We start from the raw sequence: 25,418 nt of genomic DNA on the forward strand, positions 1-25,418 counted from the left end.
TGTGTTGTATGCTTTCATGTTTTGTGCTTTTCCAAAACTGTCTTTTCTCTTCTTTCTCAGGTATTCTCTCTCTCATCTGCTTTACTAACTGCCCACGAGTTTTTGGTGTTTCACATAGATGCATCTTTTTCTGTCACCCCCTTGTCTACAACAAAAGCGTTTCCACAAAAAAAGCGCCCGAGGATACATCAGCCTTATCTGTCTCTTCACACTCCTCCTTTTTTTTCTAAACTTTTGTGTCACATGCTTTAAATGTTTTTTTCCGGGGCGGCGATGTAACTTTTTGTTAAAATGAACTCCTTTATAAAGACTTTCTCTAATCTAGTGGACTCCAAACGTGTGAGAATTAACAGTAAAAACCCTCAATGTGGTCCTGAGAGGTTTCCAAAGGGATTCTCCAGCTCGCAGCCCAAAAGACTGCATTTCCCATGCTGCCTCTTGTGTGCGGCACACCGGCCTCGAGACCCGCAGGGCTGCTCTCATGTTCTGGTTCCTGCGTTGTCATAGATTCGTCAGCCCCCCTCGTTGCCATGGCACCCTGAACCAGGATGACAGCTTCTGGTCCCAGGCTCTGCAGGATCTGGAGACCTGCGGGCAGTCTGAGATACTCAGGGAGCTGGAGGTAGGCCCACCTGTCATCTCCACCCCCCTCCTGCTTCCTCTTCCACTCCTCCATCTGCTTTGTCCCACTCATGTATTCATAGCCCAGTGTCAACCTAAAAGAGCATGCCAGATGAAGCATTATGATAATCGCCGGAGTGTGTAATCTGTTATTAAATCTGACAACACAGGCCGGGCACCTGCTGCCTCACTAACCCAGGAAGGCTTTGTGCTGTGCCCTGGCCTCTAATCAGTCTCTGTGTATACTTCATGAGATTATGTTGTGCTGTCCAAATGGAAGTCTTTTTTTTTTGTCCCTTCTTATTAATACATGATTCTCTTTGATTCTCTTCCAGGCATCCATGACAGGTAGCGCTCTCAGTCTGTACCTGGATGAAACCACGACCAACGACGACTCAATGCTTCGGTCTGAAATAAGTCCCATTAAGAGGGAAGCAATGCACTGCGAGTCTAACAACAAAAGCAACCTGCACATGTTGACTGGAGGCAGAGACCTGCCACCCCAGGGTAGAGGGGACCGCTCGGATATTGTGTCCCCTACCACGCTGGCTCTGCACAAGGTAGTTGTTTTAGGGAGTTACACATTAGAATTCATAGTTTCAAAATATCCAGCAATATTTATTATCAATATTAGAGAATCATGGGTCCTCAACAGGGTGTATGTGAACTCTAGGGGTCATATTTGTAACCCCCTCCATAAATAAGTAAAGACATTATGCAATGCAATAATCAAAAAATTGGTAAGGGGTATTTGGCCTGAAAACTTCATAATGTACCCAATGTTGCCCACCTTCCCCTTCCTTTTATTAACTGGTAGCAATGTAGTTGTTCTCTAAGTATACAGCAGGTACAGTGAATTAAATACTCCATTATTGGAGTATGCTCCATATACTGGGCGGTGGTGGCAAAGTCTGCATGAGTTCCTTTCTTCTTCTTGTCATTTCCTTTCCATTCTCTTGTGCCAGCGTATTTAATTGATAGTCCAAATGCACTACTATCTAAAGACACATTTATATGATTATCTGATCATTGATTTATCAGTCAGCTGCACTCCCAGTTTGAAGGACGAACATGTTGCAAACAAAAGCATCCTGAGGGAGCCTGCCCATAATGACATTTATACCTGCGTGCCTCCTTCATTTTACTCACTGTGCCTGTGGTACTGACTAACTGGACCCAGTGGATACCTAGCCAGTCAGGACTTGCAGTATGTGTACGGCCGACATACACAACATTCATTATGCATCATTACATGCTGTGACTGATGGGTGTTGCTGTGTACTCCCTGAGAAGCATTGTTTGGTGTCATCTATGCATCTCAGTGTGTAACCGGGCGAAACCGGGACAGGGCATGTTCCAATAACAAAGCATCACCGTCCTGCAGTATGGAAATATAAATTGTTTGGAGTTGACACATCTTACTTGTTATCATGGAAAGTCATCTGAAGTCCTAGCTTTTAAGCGGTTTTCTCGTTATACCGGCTCACCTTGTCTGGGTCTGAATTAAAAGAGAAACAAGACAGAGACATGTTGCCGTTTACAGTAAGACGTTGTTTTGTGTAAACAGAAAGGACAATGGACACACAACTGTGCAGCGCTGTGACAATACAATACTGCAACAATTTATACGTAGTATTTAGCAAGAAATTCTAAACTATGAAGTAAAAAATAACACAACCTCCACCATGGATGTTTTTGATGGTGTAGTATGGGCCAAGGCAGAATTCATTCAAGAGTCACAGGGCGGATAACAACATATTTTTCACTTATGGAGAGGTCTCCGAATGCCCTTCTATAGTTATATTCTATATTATTATCATTATTATGTGTACTACCTGTGTTTATGAGCAGCCACAAATTAAAGCTAACATTTTGGGAAATGTGCTTTTTCATTTTCTTGCAAAACGTTCGATAGGAGAGAGTTATTCATCTTTCTGTAGAACAGGGTGTCCAAACTTTTTTCACGGAGGGCCACATACAGAAAAATATACGGAGAGCGAAGTTAAGTTATTAGTAAGCAAACAAATCAAATGTAGGTGAATAATGCGCGATACTTGAAAATGCTTTCAGAAGAAAACAGCCTACATCCCATCTCTCTTTAGGGTTTCATTTCTTTTGTTGGCCTCAGATTGCTGATAAGAAGAGTAAATATGAAGGTTCAATTTCAAGTTATTGGGTTTTTTCAATTAAGATTTGTTCGAAAATGTTTTCAATTTTAAATGACTACATTAATTTGAATTGGGCTCATTAATATATTTGAACATATATATCTGAGAAGTACAATATAAGACAAGCTAAAGTTTAATATTGCATTATACTTTTAGAATTTTCTGAGGGCCGATTCAAAATGGCCTGCGGGCCGCATTTGGCCCCCGGGCCGTAGTTTGGACACCCCTGCTGTAGAACATGAAATTGCAACTAGCAGTTAGCTAAGTTCAGATAACTGTCACCTGGATGGAGCTTCTTTTCCTGGATGAAAACAGCGGTACAATGTCTCTTGAGACTCTTCAGGGAGTTCAGTTGCCTAGTCTGAGCTTTATCTCTGCTTTTTCTTGGAGCCTTTAAGTGTTTAATGTAAAGCCTGGAACATGCTATAAGTATTATAGGAGGCCATGCGTGACACTATTGTATGCCAATAGAACTAATCCAGGAGGATCCAGTGTTGTAGGCCTTTTACTAATGCAATGTAAAAGAAAGTTAGGATTTCTAACCATCGGCTATAATCTTTTCCAAATCTGTGCCCCAAATACTAAATTGCTGGAGTTTATACATAAAAGCCTGTGTGTAGAAGCCAATTAAAATGAATATGTGCAATATGTTTCAGGTAACTCTGAGGAAGGACCCGGAGAGCAATGACTTTGGTTTCAGTGTATCCGACGGGCTCCTGGAGAAAGGAGTTTATGTCAACATGATCCGCCCCGATGGTCCAGCTGATCAGGCAGGGCTGAAACCTTTCGACCGCATTCTTCAGGTATAGATTTGAAGAAATTTGGCAAATTCGATTTTATGCTTCATGGTGAATCTTGGATCGGAGTGATATCCATCCCCTGTACATATACTTTGTGTAGGTAAAAATGCATCCTCCATTTAACAATTGAAACATTTTTAACAAATATTTCCATCTTCTAAATCAAAACTGTAATCCCTAAAAAAATCTAAATAAGCTTGTAACACAGCCCTTTTTGTAAGAAGGACATTTTGATGTTCCATTTTATGTCTCTCTCTGTTTATCTTGCTATTTTATGACTGTTAATATTTTCTGTGTGGGACAGCAGTAAAACTGTTTCTAAATGTACCTGCTGAAAACTAAAATGAAATCTGTCACCAATAAAGTAAATCTCCCTAAATGTCAATTTATGACTTAGGTGAACCGAGCCAGGACCAGGGACTTGGACTGCTGCCTAACTGTACCTCTTATTATAGAGGCAGGCGCTGCCCTGGACTTGGTCATTAGCAGGAATCCTCTGGCAGCAGCAGACCCCGGGTTGCCTGACGACTCCAATGACCGCTCACACTCACTGTTCTGCTTTCACGAGCAGCCCAGGACCAACAGCATCGCCCTGTGATCACAAAGATAGACGGTAGCTTTATGAAACACTGGGACCACTCACACACACTGTTGTGCACGGTACATTTGTCACACGGTACCTCTCTGACACACCAACAAAGAACGGCCACTCTCACCGCCTCAAAGCATCCCTCACTCACAAAGTTACATGTGCATGTGTTCACTTCTGCCGGTTTTAGTCACTGTGTTCCCATGATGCAGTTCAGAGGAGGCTCTGGCTTCAGGGCTGCCCCCACCCCACCTCTTTCCTTTCCAGAGGCAAAGCCACATGCAGGCTTATATAACAGGAGGAGTCATAGCTTCTGAGTAAGCCAGGATGTTAACACACATGCCTCTGGAGAAAGACACACACACACGCGCACTGCATATATTTAATATCTTTGGCTCTGATTGCGCTCCATGTTTTCATTTAATATGCAATCTTTTTGTTGCACATAAAAGATGCACATGCAACTCTTTATAAAACACACACGCACTGACACACAGGGTGTTAATGGACTCAAGGTCCATATGCTTATTTGAGTAATTTCATACTCGACATGGCTGACTGCCCTTGTTTCCATTCTCTTCCCACACTGCCCGTGCCAGAGAAGGGACAGTACCTTCAAATACACAAAATTGCTCCCTTTCCAAGGATCATTGGCTGAATTTAAAACCTCCTTAAATTTGAATACAAGGAATGCTTGTGAAGACACTCTACCCTTTCTGTTTCTCCTTGAAGGCTTAACAGTTTCTGAATGGTTCCAGGGAGACTCCACTGTTCTCCAGAGTTATGTAAATTTGCATTTTGTTTTTTTTTGCTCCCGTCTTGATGACTCACCCTCACATTTACAAACACGCTGTTTTCAGTTTCTGCACGTTCTTGCTAACACTGCGTTTGCACTTAAGGCACATTTTTATGATTTATTAGTTGACAGTTTACTCACTTTCACATTTCAGTTCATTTCACTTTCACTGTGTGAATCTGCGTCTCTATATGTGGCATTACACCAGAATGACTTATGGGTTGGTTGGTGGTCCATCACTGATGCTTCCTTAAGTGAATTACATCCTTTCCCGAAACGGAGGATGAAATGCCTTTCAATTTTCAGTGATGAATGATTTTCTTGTTCTCAGTCCACATCCTCTTTGCAGTAGCTGTTCTCTCTACCGTTATCAAAAAGCATGTACGGCATGGGTTTGTCTTTAGCAAGTATCCCTCACTTATAGAAAGAAAAACAGAATTGGATTTGATCTTTGTTAGTGCCCCCTTTCATCATGTCTCTGTGTTTTTTATAAAGCTTTAGTGTAACAAATCTGGCCTGCTGGTCCAGCTGCCTCTCTGGATATGAGAAACCTGTTTGATGTTGGCCGATGTGAAGATGTTGTGAGATAGTTGCAATGTCCTGTTCAGAGAAGATTGAATAATCCTTGGGGCAGTGACATTTTTTAATCTGATTCCAGATATTTCTTATATAAAATGACATGTTATACACAGAGGCCTATTTCTAAGGTATTTTATTGATTTACTTTTATTTTTGCTGTATAATGTATTGGGTATGCTTTATTTTTATTTAAAGTATATGCACACATTTAGTATCTTCATGAAAGCTGTGATACGGGATGTGGCTGCACATTTTGTGGTCAATTTCAACATGGAATAATTTCAAAGTAACTTGAAATATGTATTTATTAATATGATTTTATTTTTGTTATTTATTTATTATAAACTAAGAAATGTACTTCTTTTTATGAGAATAAAGTTCATGAAACCACAGTTGCTCTGGTTGCTAAACAGTGTTTTGTTTATTTTGGCTCTCCCCACCAAGATAAGGCACACTAACCCAAAAGCGTGTCAACAGTCGGGTTTAATGCAATGTGTTGTGTTTCTTTCAAGTTATAATAAAAACGGTTAATATTTGGCAGCTTATTGTTAGGTTTTACACTGCTTAAGGTTATTTTATTTAGGACTGTACAGCCCTATTGAAAACACCTTTTGGAAAAGTCATTAAATTATTTACATTACTTTGAGGTGATTAGATAATATCACACACTGGTTTACTACTGTTGTGTAAGCTCAGTGTTTTATGGATTTGGGACAAGGTTTCCATTGCAAATTGGGCACAACATTTTAATGTCCATCTATGTTAAGTAAATTGCAATCATGCAGCAGGAAAGAACTATCAAGCAGGATTTCTGATCTGTTTTACGAGGGTATGATTTAGATCTTTTTTCACCACATTGGCGACACTTAATATGAGCCTGACATAGAGATGCATAAGCAAACTCTGGTAACATGATTTCACAAATGCTGTCCCTTTGCCATGATGCATTTGGAAACCTTGCTTCCTCCTGCACTCATGTCGATCATCCAGGTGACCTATATTAAACTGTTAGGGAGTTCAATGCCTCAATAGCTTCGGCCGGACGATTTGACACCAGCGACATGCCCAAATAAGCCAGACTCATCGCCGTGGGGGAGATGTCAATGCAGTTTCCACCTGCTCCGGGATGATTGATGGTGGGTTGGTCACCCCGAAAATTCACGGCAAGTATAAATGAGCTGTCACAGACTGTGAGAGGTGGGGGTCCAGGGGGCATTGGTTTTATCTGCTTAATAGATGATGTTCAAATAAATGGTTGGCTCTTTCAGGGGTAGAATCCCAAAGTAGCGTGATTTGAATGAGCAGCACTTACTCAACAGTATTGATGAAGGTCAAAGCACATGATCATATTAATGAAAATAATACTTAGTGTCGAGTTACAACATGGATAAAAACAATTCAACGGGCTTCTCTAAAACAGAGGGTTAGGGTTATGCAGTGCACATCTACAGAGTGCCTTCAGTTAAGTCATCTTGAAAGTTAAGAACAGCAATGATATTCATGTAAGTCTGAAGACATAATATGCTATTGTGTTGAAAGGCAGTCTCTAAATCATCTGTGCAATGGTAGGTTTCCCTTTAGCAAGCAACTCCTCCAATACGCAGTCTTTTTTATGGCAAGAATAAAACATGTCTTGAACACATGGTTATTTTGCTGTTCCTTCAGGTACCAACCATACAATAGCTGGTGCCTTGTGGAACTTTAATGTAGTAACACTGTAAAAAAGAGGAGTAATTGGGAAAAAAAAGCATTTTTGTAAATGTTGGATAGCTACGATGTAAACAGTTGGTCATGTTCAGAGGGACATTTCTACACTTTTAAAGGCATCACGATGTATAAATGCTTAAGACAATATTTAGAGAAAAAAATCATCTGTCTGACACAAAATCCAAAGAAAAAATTGTTTATTTGTAATCTATATAGAAATGATGCAATGTGCATCTAAAAGGGGACAACTGTGAGACAAAAATACTTTGGTACACTTGAATCTCCAAGTTTTTAACGGACAAAGCAGCACGGTACTGTGGTGGCTCCTGCACATTCTTCAGATTTTGTATCTTACTTCGCAAGGTGTTGCATTATTGAACATTACTCTAAATTTGTGGTGCATTTTGAGCAAGCAGAGAATTCCATTGCATCAATGAATATTGCACACTGAAAAATGTAATCCAAGCTCACAATGTAATCAATATTTAGAAAGAGTTTTCAGTCAAATGAATCAATCAGTGATGGTGTTCAAATGATGTACAGTATAAAATTGTTACAAAAAGGCATAAGTGATTTACAAACATTTTAAAATCTATGATACAAATGCCTAAATCGAACATGATTAACTAGAATCCAGTGGTAGTTCTGCAGATTGCGTCTGCTACTGTAATGAGCACAATGGAAAAAGCTTTAAAGATGTTTAGAAAAAGAAATGACTTTTTAATTGTTCTCACAGATTCTGCTAAGAATGTTTGATGTCAGATTTCTAATTTTGTCAATGTCTTAGCAAGGCCAAGGAGACATCTAGATACTGTATATCAAAGTTTACAATATCAAAAAGTTAAAAGCTAAAAATATTCCTCCTGAAATGTGTTGCAAATGCAACTCCAAATAGCTTGCAACAATATAAACAAATACTACAATAACGGTGAAACGACATATAAAGTGCAAAGAGAGGTTTCAATAAATGCACTGGGACTGACTATAGTAGTCACACAGGCTTTGTACAAATACTCTAAAAATGCCACTTCCCTTTTCTCCTTACTTCCTCTTCCTTGGCTGTTTTTTGCTTTTTATTATGTTTCTGTTTCTGAGGGTGGACTTTCTTCTAAAAGCATTTCTCACAGTATTTGGCCAAGGCCTTGTTTAACTTGTAGCTTAAATGATGTAAAGCAAGATTAACTGTATACACTGCATATTGCCATTTAACATGTTAAGGACTTCTACTCTGAGAGACACGGGTACATTCATTTTCACTGCAGGGATGAACATTAAGATATTTAAAAATACAGTTAGGGCTACAACACTTTCACAATCAAGTGAGAATGTTTACGCATCTTTTCCTTTTTACATGGTTAATTAATTACTCATTTAGTTTACTAAATTTAAGTGAAGTGAGAATTTTTCCTTCTACTACACCAAAAAAGCAAATTCATCATCTCTTCTCCGGAATCAACAGAAAGGTAGTAAACATTGAACATTTTCTATCTCAAAATACTGCCTAAACTGAGATCAGTGCCAGCTACAGCAACAACAATTGTAACATCAACAATATTGATATAGTAAAAAAAATTACATGAGAAATAAAAACAACAATAATATATAACTCTCTTCATAGAAATCAAATCAGAGTATCACTAACGTGAATATATTGGATGATGTAAACCTACCATTATCAAAGTTAGCAAATATGATAATAACACAGAAAGCACATCAATCTTATTCCTCTCACAGAGAGCGCTCACATCATTGTTTCTACAATGGTGTGGGTGGGCTTGTTCAAGCCATTGGTCCCGTTTGGGTCCAGGGGCTGTGTCAGCTCGCTGCCCTTCAAGTTGTACTCTTTCGGGCGAGAACTCACGCCTGACTTCGCCGGGGCCGCTACTGCTTTGATCCTCTGAGGAAGGAAGGAGATGAAAGATAGGACTAATGACCATCACAAACGGGGGCAGTATAATTCTCAGAAAGACAGCTATTACATTTAAAATGACGAACACTGTGCAACTCATATCATATCTGAATGTGTGCATGTACAAAATGTCAGGCCATGTGGATTTAAATTTGACGGACATTTGGGGGAACATGGTTCTTCACATTCTGCCAGGACTGGTATGAAAAACATCTACAAATGCTAAAAGTGAAGCTGCAGGCGGGCTAGCTTAACTTAGCATAATGACCTTGGGCAAAGGGAAACAGATGGTTGCCAAACAACCTCATGGTACCAAGTTGAGACTGTTGATGTGCCGCAATGACATGCAAGAAGACCGTCATGTGACCAGTAGGAGTTGCCCTGGCTTGAACTATCGCTTAGAGCTAATGTTCTAACATGTTTACTGCCAGCTGACAGTTTGGGGCTGCGTAATTTACACCTATTAGTAATAATTGATAATAGAAAATGATCTTTGAGGTCATACAAGTTATCCGTTTAGATATTGGATCATGGCTTATAGTAGCTAGCCTTAGCTACGAGTTCTCAGTATATCTACGAACTGTTGAGGGAGGGTTAGGGTTATATTATATCATATTAGGATTTGTCAAAACTAAACTCAGCCAAAACAATCAACACCGAAGGCAGGTTGGTAACGAGATTTCTACTCGCTTATTTTCTAAGGGTTTTAAGTCCCATCTTTGTTGAAAATCTATTGAGCAATGATACTGAAATCTGGCCTTCAGCTGTCTCAATTGCTCATATGACTCTTTTACTTTGATTTTAGTAGAGATGTAACAAACAGTAGGTTAAAAAGTGTGCGTTAGAGATGTTGTTAGGTTACCTTCAGACAAAGCCCTGGAGGCTAGCTGTTAACGCTGTTTCAAGACTTTATGCTAAGCTAAGCTTCAGTATTAGGGTACAGGTACAATAGTGATATCATCTTACTTAACAACACAGCAAATAAGCACATTTTAGAAAAGTTCCCACTATTCCTTTAAAAGCACAAAATTGAGCTCACCTCGATCAGGCTTCCTTCAGACTGTAAAATCTTGATGACCATCACCATGGGGATGCAGATCATGGAGGACAGGGCCAAAATCCAGCCAATACCGATGGCCCAGTCAGGGTACTTGTACACCTTGTTATAGGTCAAGGGCTTATACTTCACCAGGGAGAAGACAAAACAGCCCTGAGAAAAAAAACACATACTTCTTTTAGTACAACTTATACACCTCCCTGTGACCTTGAATCTCCAACTACCAACATGTCATCAACAATATCTTGATCCAACACACTGAAAAAAGGCTTCTAAAGCTGCCGCTCATCTCTCACCATGCAGAGGACAGGTGTGATCACCGTCCAGCTCCATTTCATCCATGGGTTTGGTCTGTAGCCAATCATATCCTCAACTGCATCGTAGAAATTATCAGCCCCTATCCAACACAAAGAGAACAACAACATTAGTGCCAGCTTACATCCTGGTATAAATCTTAAATATCTAAAACAATTTTTCATGCAGAAATGGCAGAAAAAGTCTACTAGTTTCTGTTTTGTATGAAACTGAACATCTTTGGGTTTTGAACAGACAAAACAAGGCACTAAAAACACTTTTCAGGATGGAAATCTTTTACCATTTTCGTGAGATGTAGGCCTAGCCTTAATGTTCCCGTAAAGCTACTGAACGTTGTACAAGCAATACCGTGTGTCTGTACTGTTCCCAAGATATTTTTGTTATCGCAGACTGACCTTCATCCTACCCCTTATCTCTGCTGTCTGCCCTTAACTGCGGCATTTATATTTCCTCTGGGTCATGTATCATATAAAATGTGTATAGTATAAACAGTCTGTGCTTTTCCAGGTAAATATAGCCCACTAGGTCATCATTTGTCCTCCCATGTTTATTGCAGTGAACTACAGGTTTTTATTGCATTGTATAGTGGGATGTGTGTGCAATGGTTCACATGTGCCTGATGTTTATCATTTTGATCCTTTAAACAAGTTAACAATATGTTCTTTTGTTTTTAGTTCTTTTAATATCTGGCAAGGGAATACAGACGAATGTAAGGTCCTTTGTGGAGCTGCTATAATAGCATCTTTTGTAACCATGATAGAAAACAGCTCACAAAGGTCACTGGTTCCCAACTTTTTTTGCTTGTAATATGTTGCATATGTCTATAGCACATGAATCAAAGAGTGATGTTTCTGTAATCCTGCAGGCCGGGAACAGTGAGGCCAGGCAATTAAGTATTCATGTTTGTAAGGGACCATTGTTTAAAAAGGACAGCATTTGTTTCTTAAGGGGAATAGACTTCAGTCCGGGGATGGTACTTACAAATGCAGAGACATTTTGAAAGGTATGCATTAAATATAGTTTTTGTTCCAAGCCACCTAACTCTGAGTCAGGGGGAGTTTTGCGAAGGCATACTTAGCCTCAGAGTCACAAAAGTGTACATACAGTGGTTGCACGTTTGGCGGATGCATGATTTATGACAATGGAATCAGATAGCAACACAATATCAGTAATGCGTTTATTTTTGGACAATGCTTTCTTTCAAATTACATTTTTTTACCTCATTAGGGTTATTATGTTCTTTCTTCATCAATAATAAAAGGATGGATCTAGACTAGGGGGAGGCAACCCTGGTTAGCCAATCCTATTGTAGCAGGGGACCAACACTATCCCCAACCCCCTCACCACGCCCCTGCATGCAGTTAAAGTTTTTAACTACTGGTGTGTGAAGAACCACAAGGACACCTTTGTTTACCACCAAAGAGATCATTTCTGCTTTTCTTTTTCAACTTTTCAGGATCATTAATTTGAAAAACAACGTTACAGAAAAACAGAGTTGTATCCACTTACCATAAACCCAGGCTACAGCAATGCATTCGAAGAATGCAACCCACAAAAGGCATACACCACTGGCTGCATAGTAGTCAAAGAGTTGAAACACATACATGCCACCCTAGAAAAAAAAGAGAAGTAAGAAAGAAAGAAAAGAAGAAAAGCCACATTAATTATCTCTGTTGTGTGTGAAACGAAAGAAAGTCAAAGAGATAGAGGAGGGTATAAAAGCAGAGTGGGTGGGGGGTGTTAAAAGCAGTGCACAAGAATGCTGGCACACTACCAACAGAGGCAGAGTTCAACAGGTGCTGGGACGCCATTGGAGCACAGTTAACTGCTAAACGGAAAATGGCATTCTGAATTGTTCCATTCAGACACACAGGATGTGAGCTGTGGTTGGGGTAGGAAGCCATATTTGGTCGTAACAATGAGGCAGTCAAGAGGCAAGTGGAAAATCTGTGGCGTTATCTCTCCTGTCGATCCGAATACACAGACTCTCTTTTCCTTCTCTAAACAGGATAAGCAGTAGAGACTCCAATAAAAGTGACTGTTGGTGAACTTACTTGTGTTACCATGGCGAGTCCCAGAAGATAGCTCATCAAACACATCCCAGCAATAAAGATCTCCCGTCTGTAACCCTTCCTGAGGACTGATGGATATAGATCCACAATGGAGGTGATCTGTCCTTCTACTTCAACAAACTGTGGGGACAAAAACAACTATTAAGTTCTCAGAGGGAGAAAAAAGTGTCTTTTTGTGTGTATGGAGCAAACCAGTGATCAGAGAATGAAAGCTGTCTTTGTTGAGCAGTAATGATAATTTACACAGGGCCCCACTTTGCAGCACTGGTTTGTTGCTACCAAGATGCAACAGAAACAAAACAACAGTAAATCTCTGTTTCCATCTCCCTATCAGTCTCCCTCTTGCTCCCCTTTGCTCCTAATGTCTCATGAGCTACATAATGTCATAACAAAATCATGAGATTGTTCCAATTTACCAAGAACATGCTCCTTTGTTGCATGAAACACCAAACAAAAAGCCCTTACACAACAGTGGCATGTATGTGTGAGCGAAGTTGACAATATATAGCATTCAGGACCACAAATCTGCATTAATTTTATGGTCAAGAAACGCACCCACACACACGCACACGCACACACACTGTAACTGGCAATATGTCTCATGGAAATAACCGCACGAGTATTTACATGTGCTCAAATTTAGAGCATTGGCCTGATCTCGCAGTTGGCTGAGACAAGTAGCAGGCCATGTGCAGGACTGAGTTAGCACAGGAGTAGAATTACACTTGGAGGCAGGAAATGTGATCTGGCCGGCGAATTGCCGTAGTGCACACTCGTGTTTTGTCTACGTAGATTATCTTGTCTTGATCAAAGCTCTCCGTCCTGTTCAATGGTTTGCATGCAAGCTATTATAATGACTTCTATTAATTACATGTTTGGCTTTGAACGCGTATCTTCTAAAACTTAATTTGTGTTACTACATGGCTTTAAAGGGGAATATAAGCCTCACACAGTGCGGTCGAGTGTGATAGTAAAATTCCTTTGTGGGTAAAGGCTGCTTTTCTTCACCGACAGTTATCTGATACCTTGGAGACGTTAGATAGGGATCTGAGACACTTAATGTGTTTTATACATTGTGGATGGCAGGAGCCAGCTAACCCAGGGGACCTGGAAGGTATCCCGCTGAAATTAAACAGGCAGTTCTTTAAGGCTGTCATAAGCAGTTATTGTTTGTTCTATAAGTGTAAAAAGAAATAGTGAAATATGTCAATCTCAGTTTGTGATGCATTTAAATGTCTTGATTTGTGAGTTAAAAAGTCAAAGATATTTAGTTGAATATGATAGAAAAGCAGGAACTATGGATATTTTTGCATTCAGCGTTTCTGCCATTTTTTAAAAAACTGCACAACCTATCGATTATCAATTAAGTTTGCCTTTTCAGTCGACTGAACATTTCATAGCACAATTCACCGACTTATTATAAGGGGACATTTCTTGACAGGAACCACATTGATTGTGAAAATACTGACCTGACTGTCGAGGCCCAGAAGCAACAGCATGATAAAGAAGAGTACGGCCCAGAGGGTTGGCATTGGCATCATGGACACGGCTTTAGGGTAGGCGATAAATGCCAGACCGGGACCTGGAGGGAAAGCATAACGGGGATGGGGAAAAGGAGAGGATAACAAAATTAATATTTGTATTTTATTCCAGCTTGGGCGACACAAGGGGATTGGAAAAAATTGTGTTAAGATTGACAAAGACAGGCCGAGCATGGTCTGGCGCTGCCAATAATCTAACTCTATGGTTGGCATTATGTACTCTTAAGCTTCAAGGAAATACAATTCCCGAAATGCTTTATGCTTTAATGCTTTAGTGTCCTGTATGTGTGAACTTTTACAACATTGAACCTTACGTTTTGTCTCTTTTACACTGTAGATATTACATTACTGCCTCCTGTACTGGCCTTTCCAATACAAATGCTATTTATAGGGTCCTGTTCATACGGTACATTCTGTATTATAGCTGCTTTATATTGTTTGGTATACATCACATATAAGTCCATGCACTTGAGCATCTGTTTACACTGCTAAAATGCTAATCTGCATTTCTGGTACTGTGTGCAACAACATCCAACTGGAATCTAATCTAATCTAATCCCGACAAAGCACATGAGGATTGCAGCAAAGCCACATACCATATCAACAGGATACAATGAGACACAAAGTCAGCAATCACATAAACCAGTGCCTCAATTGAAGAGCTGACAAAAATGCAAGTTCTACATGAAACATATTCTTAAATTTCAGTTTTTTAAAATATATATAATGGATTATTTTGAATGTACACACTAACATACCATCAAAGAAATAATGTCATTTTTAATCAAATATAGTTTAAATGTACATGATTATATTCCAGTTGCAGTTTAGAGAAAGCAAAGAGTGTAATTTGAAACTGAACAGAGCGAGCATGCTGAAAGAAGACGCATCTCCTTCAAAGTCCACATAGAGTATAAAGGAAGGCAGAAACAGAACCGGTGGCGTCCACTCAGGAAATCCACAGCTTGTTAACATTGCTGCTGGTGAGAAATATCACATCATGGTGCCATTGCACTTAGTACATACAGTACAAATCTTCTTAGCAATGTCCCCTGGTCGAGAAGATGTAAAGCTACTGAATGAAATGAGCAGGTTGACTGTGGGACATGAAGACACCTGGTGCCATTGAACACTTGAAGTAATGATGAGATCTTTAACCATGCAGGTCTTTATGAAGCTAAAACACACAGCACCAATGCCATGTAATCTGTCCGCAGAAAAGATGCAACAGATTTCACACTGAAGTAACAATTCTGTTTCTTTTGAGGCTTTTAATCAAGGAGTGTGCAATTGCCGATACCTCTACATTTCAGCATCATCGTTTCCGAGACTTGAGTTAATTACTTGAATGACTTGTTTTCCCCCACATTTTAAATTTGCTTGCTTTTGAGTTTCCAATTATCTTTCTTTTTTTTTTTTGGCAACAGCGCCCACCATCACTGCTGCCATCACCTTGGACCCTCGTACCTGACTCTGCCACATCGGCAATGTCCACCCCTTGTTCTTGTGCCATGAAGCCCAGGACGGAAAATATTGCGAAGCCAGACACAAAACTGGTACCGCTGTTGAGGCCTCCCAGCAGCAAACAGTCCCTATGTCACACATATGTCATGGAGGTTGTTAATGAACACAGGTGGAACCGAAGTTCCCATTTTCTTTTCACGCAACCGTCTCTGACACGAGTTGCTGTCACTACTACAGTCCCACTTCCCCCCCCCAGCGGAAACACTGCTCACCTGTAGCAGTTGTATTTGTATTTGTTGTAGCTCCCCAGGGACGTCATGGCTCCCAGGCAAATGGCGTAGGAGAAGAATATCTGGGTTCCCGCATCGATCCACACCTAACGAGACAGAAGACAAGTATATTTGATGACGTCAAACTATGAAACAGAACCAGTGGCGACCACCTCAGGGATTCACAGCTTGTCAACAGTGCTGCTGGTCAGAAATATCACATTAGGATGCCAGAGCACTTTCAGTATGGTACATAGAGTCCAGTGCAAAGCTTAACAGCAATGTCCTCTTATCAAAAAAGATTTTAAAGCTACAAAACAACATGAGCAGGTTGACTGTGGGGCAGCAACACATTTCCTAACACCTGTTATGAAAGTGTTTTTAGAATTGTTATCATCATACTAGTCAACTTATCGAATGTTTTTGCCAAGAAGGCAAACATTTAAGTGCAAATATTGATTTTTTTTAGATTAATAAATCTCTGTTTTTGTTAAGTCAACCACAATCTTGAGTAGGCCGGAGGGACAATTGATTGAAATTTAACTCTTATTTTGTTTGGGTATGGGAGCGGGAGATACACCTGCACTTTTTACAGTTTCATCTGAAACGTCACGTACCCTGTAAAGCTTGGTTAAATGTTATCTATTTCAGCTCAGCTTTTGCACATAGCACATGTGGGCTAGCCTATTGAGATGTCGGCTTGGTTTTGATGTTAATCCAATCACTCGTGAAAAAAAAATGATATCATCGAGTTACATAACTAAAAGTAGAGGAGAAAAACAGGAGAAGAGTTTTTGATCCTACCTCTGGGTCTTGCAAGCGGGTCAGGTTAGGGTAAAGGTAGAATTTGATCCCTTCAGATGCCCCAGGCAGGGTCACTCCACGCACCAACAGCACAATCAGCATCACGAAAGGGAAAGTTGCGGTTATGTACACCACCTAGACAGGACAAGGAATTATCAGCCAAAAATTCTGAGCAACATGTATACACTTGTGACTCATCACCCTTTAAATATAATGGTAAAAAACACTTCATTTTTAAAGTTCTCATTTCTAACTTTCTAACTGAAGGTCAAAAGAAACATTCTCCATGTTATCTGGCGAACATGTCCCTTCTTATTTCTCAAGTTTTTTGACAAAAGAAAAGTAGGTAGGATCTGGGACTTCTTTACTGTCAACCAAAGTCATAATGAGGATTGGAGATGCCCATAGAGCATGAAGCAGTACACTACACAGCAGAAAGGCTTCACACTGATAGACACACAAGAGGTCCTTAATAGAGTTAATATTTTTCCTCACAGAGCTCCTCCTGTTGGCTCCGGCCCAGTTTCTGTCCTGCTAACAGAAACACAGAGGGCTAAAGGAGTGGCAGTCAACTGTTTACAGCCGACAGTGAGTCTGGCCAACAAGAAACTTTCAGGACAGCGCAGTGGCTTGTGTCTCTAAATCCACTAAATTAACAGCCCTCCAAGCATGTGGCTTTTCTCTGAGCAACAGTTTTTTGTCACTGATTTATCGGGTTGAAAATGCCAAACAAAAAACAGCACCCAGGCAACGCAATAAGTACAGGATGTGTCTGTGTCTCAGCACTCACTTTCCCAGTGGACTTGACTCCTTTCCAGATGCAGAAGAAGCAGATAACCCACACTGCTAGGAGACACAAAGCCAGGTCCCACTTTAGGGGCCCGATGTCCTCAATCCCAGAGGAGATGCTCAGGACGTTGCGTCTGCAGAGAAAACACAAATCAGACACACGTGACTTTGCCGTTTTGTGCTGTTCTGCTGCTCTGACCTTTGTGATTACACCAAAACGTGAGCTATTTGAAATAAAGGCTTTAGGGATTTTAATGTCTGACGCTGCATAAACACGTCTGTAAGCAGCCTTAATTGTAATAAATATGATCATTTTAAACATTTAAACAACAACAATTTTGAGAAGCTTCATTTAACATGTGAAAGGTGCAGTACAAATACAGTTGTACTAGATAAACATTCAAAGTAAACTGTGTCTTTTGTAGAAAGTGTGCCTGGTCAAACACAAGCAAGATAGGCAGTGTTACTTCAGTATATATATGTGTGTGTGTGTGTGTGTGTGTGTGTGTGTGTGTGTGAGTGTGTGTGTGTGTGTGTGTGAGTCAGGCATGCGGTCACTGAATACTCACTCCCAGAATTCAGTGACGGGGGAGGTAAAGTTGGTTATGTTGGCTGCTAGCCACAAGGTCTTGTTCTTGCGGACTGTGTCCTCCACACAGAATTCTGTGTTCCAGGGCTGCTTGCATTTTGCCCAGGGGAGCTCCGGCTGAAAGCACTGAAACAGGTAGTAGAGTCCCCAGGCCAAGATCACGATGTAGTAGATGTTCAGTAGAGATACAATCACGACAGAGGCATAGCCAATACCTGCAGAGAGGAAGGAAAGAAAGCAGATTTTCAGCCTAAAATATCATCTACGATAGTTATGGTTTCAATTTTTGTTTATTTATTGTTGTGGTCAGCAAATAATGTTAGTCTTATATTCACTGTCTTTGAGTTCTGCTTTTAGTTTCCTCTGAGGTTCATCAGCTAGTAACTGACTTTCTCTCTAAGAGGGTTTACCATAGAACCATAGAGTCAGGTGCTAGTTCTCTGTGGTTTTGTCACTACAAGCAACAGTTTCACAAACAAGTAGTATTGTTATCCGTTGTGTTAAAAATAGTGATTATAGTCGATTTACCAGAAGCATTAGTGGTTTTACTTCTTTCCATGTCCCTGTGGTGTACAAGTGTACTTCTGACCACACCATCAGTGACTCTGGGTGTGGTCAGAGCTGCAGCTTCCAAACAGAGAGGGCAGCACAACACAGATTTTCAGCCCGGTGGGAATTAACCCTAAAATGAAGACTTGTGTGAGAGGTGGAGATTGTTGCTGAACAACTTTAAAAAGAAGGCGTTCACAAACATAAATAACAACTAAACCATTATCAAGTCAAAGTGGGGAAAGCTGCCTGAGCAAGACTCTGCTATCTTACTGTTATAATGTCCTTAGTGTTTTAATGCTATTTTTAGATGACTTTGCCATAAACCTGGACACAGAAATCTCTGGTACTCTTCCACTGCTCAGGAGTATTTTTAATCTCATCATCTCTGTTGCCCCCACTGCCTCGTTCCCACATACCAAACTTGAACTGATAGACAAGTCAACCATGTGACAGGTGTGTGTATGCGTGTACATGACTTTGTGTTGGAGTGTAGGGAGTAAAGTCTTGTATTTCAGCGTGTGATAAAACATGTGAAGGCGGGAAGGAAACAATGTGGAAGACTGGAGTTGGCTAGTTTTGCTGCCACTTGTGGACTTTCTCTGCTGTGCCAGACGCTGTGCCATATGGACAGACAGCAGCCTCAGCGTTCCTTGAATAGCGGAGACCATCGGCAGCTGCTGGAGATCCGGTGAAGCACAGCTTCCTCTCTCTTCATGTCATGTCTCGTGTGAACATGAGTAAGGGCGTCACAGCAGCTGCTGAAGGTGCGGGACCTCTGTGCTTGTCTTCAGCTGTCAATCAAAGGTTGAGGGTTGCGCCCAAGAATGCCTTAAAGTATCAGTAGCTAATTGGTGATCTCAGGTCAAGGGACAGGTGAAGGAACCCGACCCTGACAACTCCGAAAGACGTCATACACTATTCATATCATCCTATAAGCTAGGAGCAAACAAGTCCACACTGTCAACAAAAAATATTAAGTTTTTATGCAGAATCATTGCTAGGCAACCTTGTGTTTCTTTTTCTAGTCTGTTTCCATGGCTACTCATCAATACACTACAGTCACAAAATCTGCAATCCAACGATGACTTCATGTTTTGGAGCGCCTACAACCATGTGCCATTTGCTTTTGTTAATATAAATGGCAGATAATGTGTGCGTGTGTGTGTGTGTGTGTATGAATGTACACAGGACCTTGGATAATTCATCCTCCATCTTCAGTACACTCATTATTCCTGCTTTAATGTCATTTTTAATGTCCTTAACAAAACAAAAACCATCCTGATGAAGTAAGACTGGTTTACACACTTACAACGTTAGAAATGGGGAAGGACGCCTTTAGAAGAAGATGATGTCAAATCAGGATAAACAATGGACTAAAACAGAGGCAGGGTTCTTGTTAGGACAAATTAAGCTTTTACTCAGCGTTAAATATTAAATGATCCTGTCAGGAAAGATTTTTCCTGAGAGGCACACATGGCCTCTTTTTTTCTGTCTTTGAGTGTGTGAATAAGCGCAGTGCTTGGACTGACCAGTGAAGATGGGGCAGAGCTTGGCCCAGCAGGTAATCCCTCCTTCAGACGTGTACTGGCCCAATGCAACCTCCAGGAAGAACACAGGCAGGCCGCCCCCAAACAGGAAGATGAAGTAAGGGATGAGAAACGCACCTGGGTAATGGGAATGAGACGTATTTCAGCAACAGTTTTTCTTCTGCTTAACACTTTGCTTAACATGTGTTGTGTATTTTCTGCCTACCTCCACCATTTTTATAACAAAGGTAAGGAAAGCGCCAGACATTTCCTAATCCAACAAAGCCTCCGGCCACGGACAGGACAAAGTCGAGCTTACTGGCCCACTTCTCCCTCTGAGGCGCCTTGCCTTCAGCCTCATCCTCGGGCCGCGTGCCTGGGCTCTTCCCCGGTGAAGGTTTAAGGGTGTCCTTGTGAAAGTCCTTTAAACACTGGAGCTTCTCTTTTTGTGCCATGCTATGGACGGTAAAAAGGAAAAAGTACACACAACATGGGAGACAAAAACAGAGAAAAAGAGGTGAATTGGGGTAAGACGAATGTAGGGAGGAGAATTAAGAAGATAATGCTGTCGTGCTTGCGTTAGAGCGTGCTGTGTAACCACTGACTATGTGATATACAGTACTATGTTGCTAATCTTGCTTATCTGAACAACTGATGCACCAAGGTCATTCAGACAAGAGAAATATTTTGTTAATTAAAGCAATTGTCAAGGATTATTCAACAATGTAGAGCATACCCACTGTGTTTCTTTTTCTGTCCTATTCATTTAATCAATTAATCAATATATCCATCTGGACAAAAACATCTTAATGCCTTAAACTGTATTCCTAGGATATCACACAATTTGCCAAACTACACACTTACAATTTGATTAGCTGTTGCCCGCTGGTTTCCACCTTACCGGGTGTATTTTTCTGCTCAGAGGGGGGCACATTGTCACTGAATAAAAAGGAAGTGTATGTTTGGACATGATGCAGGACTTTAAGACCTCACCTGACCCTGGAGGAAAGCTTTTCTCTTAGCTTTCTCTTGTGCTACCGTATCGGCAACAAGTAGGTCCTTCACAATCCAAATTTAGACAAAAAGATACCCCTCTGCATTGCCAAAGGCCTGCCTGCTTTCAAGACGGGACAACGGCTTAGGTTCACTAGCATGTCAACACTGTAAACCGCCTTTCCAAGAAACACAAGATTTGCCATCACTTACTAAAGGTGTCTTATTTCCCCGCATGAGCCAAAGAAAAACTAAATCCCTTAGCGAACAGGAATGACTTTGGAAGTTGTGAAAGAAACTTAATCTGATGTATGGTCCCAGCTATAATAACGCACAAAAAGAGGCACAGTGAGAAAGCTTCGAGTAATAGTAAGATACAAAATAAAATGTAATACTTCCTCTTCCTTTATGAGAACTGAGCAACATCAAATACTTCCCTTAACTTTTGCGGTACCCAAAATAAATTCAGACTACGTTGATTGTTGAAGCTCAGATAAAAGTATGAATTGTAAAAAAAACGTTTCAATCTTCATAAACAAACATCACCCTGAGATTTGCTCTTCATTTGTTGTTGGAAAATGGACAGCATGTCCCTTTCAGGATTGTACAAACACAATAAGACTGTAGCGTCACATTCCTACCAGGAACTACATGTTAACCTAAACATGACTTAAACAGCAGCCCCTCCATGCACACTGCGCCCAATCATTTTCTAGGATTTTTCTCTTCCTGTTATGCATGACAAGTCAACTTGAACCGCTTTCCATTCTCAGAACTCCTTACATAACTGGATCAGTTGTTGCCCACTTTGTTTCTCATCCTGTTTCTGTTTCTGTTTCTCTCTTTATCTCTTTTCCCCCCTTTTCTCGTCGTCTGCTTAGCGTATGCTTCCATCTGTTTGCATGGTGTTAGGAGGCTGCCTGCTCGACAGATAAGACTTAAGACAAACTGTCCTTGGGATTTAAACCAGACATACTTGGCTACAAATTCCCTAACCTAAACAAAAACACAAAAAGAAAACAATGGATATTCTACTGAAATCATTTACTCTTTCCACCTAGACATCCCGTCAACATGAATCTCAACAAACCTTTTTTTTTCCTTCTATTTTTTTTTAACCTTTTAGCCAACAAATAAACTCTTTCAACATTCATTCATCCATGAAAGCATTACACCATTTAACTATTTATAGTTCATTCATGAAAGAAAACTTGACATATCACATGCAAACCCTGAACAGAAAAGTCTCCTTTCAGTAAAGCAATTAGAAATAGAAAACTTACATTTCCTTCATGGTTGCAACTATGTATAGAGTTCCTCTCTCTCAGCTGTTACCATTCCTCTGTACTGAACGCCTTTATGCGGACACCGGTCACAAGAAGTGAAGCTGACAGCAGGGCCCGCCCCTTTTCTAAAGACAATTAAATCCAAAGGGGAGATTGGACGCAGCCTCGCTGTGACAGACGACTCAGGTACCAACGTGGGAGACTGTAAATTTCCACTTCCCACTATTCCCTGCCCACAAACACACACACACACACAGCCAAGTGGTGGGGGTTGAGTATGACACACACACACACACACACACACACACACACACACACACACACACGACACACACACACACACACACACACACACACACACACACACACACACACACACACACACACACACACACACACACACACACACACACACACACACACACACACACACACACACACACACACACACACACACACACACACACACACACACACACACACACACACACACACACACACACACACACACACTTCTTATTCATGTTGAAGACACACAGAACAAGTTAGAGGCTTGTCCAACACTGGGGGTCGGCCTTGAATTATGATCTTGTACAACTGAATGAAATGAAGCTGAAGGCAGCATTGAGAGTTTTAGTGCTTCTTTTAACTAATGCACACTCAGTCAGCACTAAAATATGAGGCACGGTTTCATAACAAGCCCGTGATAACATCAACATGCCACTCTCAAGCATCTTTGTGCGAAACCTATTTTTATTCAAGCGAATGCTGTGATAAATCCTGGTATGTGGGACATTTCGAAGCACTGGCCCTCCATTCTTTCATGACATGTGGTTTGTTGTCTGTGAAATGTAAACGAGTACTGTATCAGTTTATAACAACTCCTAATAAGGTAATGTGTTTCTCTCTCTGCTCGTCCGTGAATCCGTACAGATACCATTCACTGCTCAGAGCACACAATGGCTGTACAAAGGCTGGCATGCAAGATCCAATTAAAAACTGATACATTCCTCTGCAGGATTTGCACAGTTAAATGAGAAGGACAAGGATCAGCTGATGACAAGCTGTCGTTTGAGCACTTCACAGACACACTTTTGACACCTCTTAACTTTGCATGACGCCATAATCCATCATATTTAGTTTGGTATCATGCTCTGTGTACTATTTTTGGTTACATAACCTTTGACAAAGGCTGTCTAATCTATTGTGCGAGCGACCACAGGATTTGTGTTTTGAAGGTAGATGCTTACAAGAGAAAGAAAAACTGTTTCATGTGGGTCATTCAGATACACATACAGAGTTCCCATCATAAAGTGCAATTTTAATTACTCATAGCTTACAAAAAGCTTTAGTTATTGTTGAATAAAATCCTGAAAAAAAAATCCAATTAAAATGTTCTACCCTCATAATGCATGTTTGTTCTGCTTTTTATTGTTGCTTTTCTTAGATTTGACTTGGCTTCAACGTTGTTGTTATACGAAGTAGCCTATTTCTGTGCATGTGAGTGATTTTGTGTTGGAGATACAGTTGTTTATTTTAAATGAGAAGAAAATGTATATTTATTTAAAAGGAAATTCATATGCTGAAAAAGTTAATATATTTTCACACTAAAATGTTAAACTATAGACTTGGAAAATCACATTTGACTACAATACTGGTTGATGATCCAAAATATTATAATCTACCCCTTACTTTGCATGGAGAACTTCAGGAAACCCCTCATAAATACACCCCAAAAGCCCTATGACCGAACTTTTCTTTCAGCACATGCAGCTTAAAAAAAGTTGCAGGTAAATTGTTATGCTGCTGAGCTGGTAGATTTGGGTTTAAGAAAGGACATACATTAATCAATCATACACTATGGCGCCGACAGAAGAAGTAGGTTAAGTATGTTCCACTTATCAGAAAAAAATAAGCTAGCAAATCTCTTAGTTCTTCATATGCCCCTTTAGCTTTGAACGTTGCTTATATAGACATGGATCAATTCATTCATTCAGTCATTGTGGGTGTGGAGAGTGAAGGGTACCTGGACTCTGAAGGAGATAATAAACACTTACATTTTACCCCATATACACAGTCTATGCCCTAAACACATCACAGGTGACTCTGAAGCCAGGGCTGCTCTTGAACGCATCATAACAGACCTCCAAATAATGATCAAAGAGAAACGGGGTCTTATCAGCTGTAAACACATCAAACCGGTTCAAAGGCCAAAATTGGGATTTTTTGATAATCCCCCCAAAAATATATTGCTTAAATTGTTTTTTAAACGTGTATAAACGCCAGTAATTCTTATGCTGATGCATCATGGGAATAAATAGGACACAGCTTCATGTAAAAGAGAAAAGAGAAAATGTGGTCAGGAAATAAATCCGCGTGCCTGATGTTTAACATCAAAATAGTGATAAATGACAATTCGAACGCAGCGTGTTTTTTTAAAATCAATATCTTCAAACAGAAACAGAAAGCTACCATAGTACTTCTTGCCGTTAAAAAAATAAAATAAACATTGTTAATCGTAATTTCCTGAATTGATACGTAAAGAAAATGCTGATTTACCTTTCCTCGTGTTATCAAGCAGTCGATTGTTCCTTGTTTTGTAGCCTGCGTTTTAGCACTGAGTGAAATAAATGAATCTATTTTTCTGTGAGACCATTGTTTCTACGAGCTGGTGCGCGTTTAATATCAGTTTGAGTGGAAAATCACCAGAGTCTCCATGCATCAACTTCTTAAAGCGACAGCATCCCTCCGTCCGCCCTTCACCTGATTCACAACAGTCTGTAACCATACAGCCTATAACTGCAGGAATAATCCATCACTTCATTCTGGTTCTCATGGCATCACTGGATTACATGCATTTGCTAAATGTGTCAATGACGTGCTAGATCGAAGGCAGTAGTCATTTAGCAGACACGTTCAATGTCTGTAGTTTAAAGTAGAAATCAATATTCCTAGACTGAGTGATCTTCCTTGGATTCATTTAAATGATCTT

General features: G+C 40.4%; 2 protein-coding genes across 7 annotated transcripts in view; one reads left to right on the forward strand and one right to left on the reverse strand.

Annotated features, from left to right (window-relative positions):
• LOC134863224 (glutamate receptor-interacting protein 2-like) overlaps positions 1 to 5,948 on the forward strand; it is a 29,084-nt gene extending 23,136 nt beyond the window's left edge. For 3 of the 4 annotated variants that reach the window (XM_063881605.1, XM_063881615.1, XM_063881624.1), the window contains exons 21-24: positions 508 to 622; positions 957 to 1,181; positions 3,446 to 3,592; positions 3,987 to 5,948. In XM_063881605.1, coding sequence (XP_063737675.1) covers positions 508 to 622; positions 957 to 1,181; positions 3,446 to 3,592; positions 3,987 to 4,187 — 688 coding nt within the window. In that variant the 3' untranslated portion in view covers positions 4,188 to 5,948. Of the gene's footprint in view, positions 1 to 60; positions 466 to 507; positions 623 to 956; positions 1,182 to 3,445; positions 3,593 to 3,986 lie in introns of those variants that run through there. The other variant, XM_063881633.1, reaches the window with a different exon arrangement.
• A 1,492-nt stretch (positions 5,949 to 7,440) lies between these two features.
• LOC134863240 (sodium- and chloride-dependent taurine transporter-like) lies at positions 7,441 to 25,216 on the reverse strand. Of its 3 annotated transcripts, none has more exons than XM_063881653.1 (14): positions 24,986 to 25,216; positions 20,374 to 20,603; positions 20,151 to 20,285; positions 18,050 to 18,284; positions 17,482 to 17,614; positions 16,692 to 16,826; positions 15,891 to 15,994; positions 15,622 to 15,746; positions 14,083 to 14,195; positions 12,596 to 12,733; positions 12,051 to 12,153; positions 10,523 to 10,623; positions 10,209 to 10,379; positions 7,441 to 9,157 (listed from the first exon to the last, which is right to left on the reverse strand). In XM_063881653.1, exons 2-14 carry the CDS (start codon positions 20,600 to 20,602, stop codon positions 9,002 to 9,004), a joined length of 1,878 nt encoding a protein of 625 aa, XP_063737723.1. In that variant the 5' UTR covers position 20,603; positions 24,986 to 25,216; the 3' UTR covers positions 7,441 to 9,001. The 3 variants fall into 3 exon arrangements, with proteins under 3 accessions (XP_063737723.1, XP_063737714.1, XP_063737731.1); XM_063881644.1 differs by lacking the exon at positions 24,986 to 25,216 and adding an exon at positions 22,424 to 22,659; XM_063881661.1 differs by lacking the exons at positions 20,374 to 20,603; positions 24,986 to 25,216 and adding an exon at positions 18,598 to 18,751.
• Positions 25,217 to 25,418: the final 202 nt, after the last annotated feature.

Source organism: Eleginops maclovinus, chromosome 1, assembly GCF_036324505.1.
Source record: "Eleginops maclovinus isolate JMC-PN-2008 ecotype Puerto Natales chromosome 1, JC_Emac_rtc_rv5, whole genome shotgun sequence".
In the NCBI taxonomy this organism is placed as follows: Eukaryota; Metazoa; Chordata; class Actinopteri; order Perciformes; family Eleginopidae; genus Eleginops; species Eleginops maclovinus.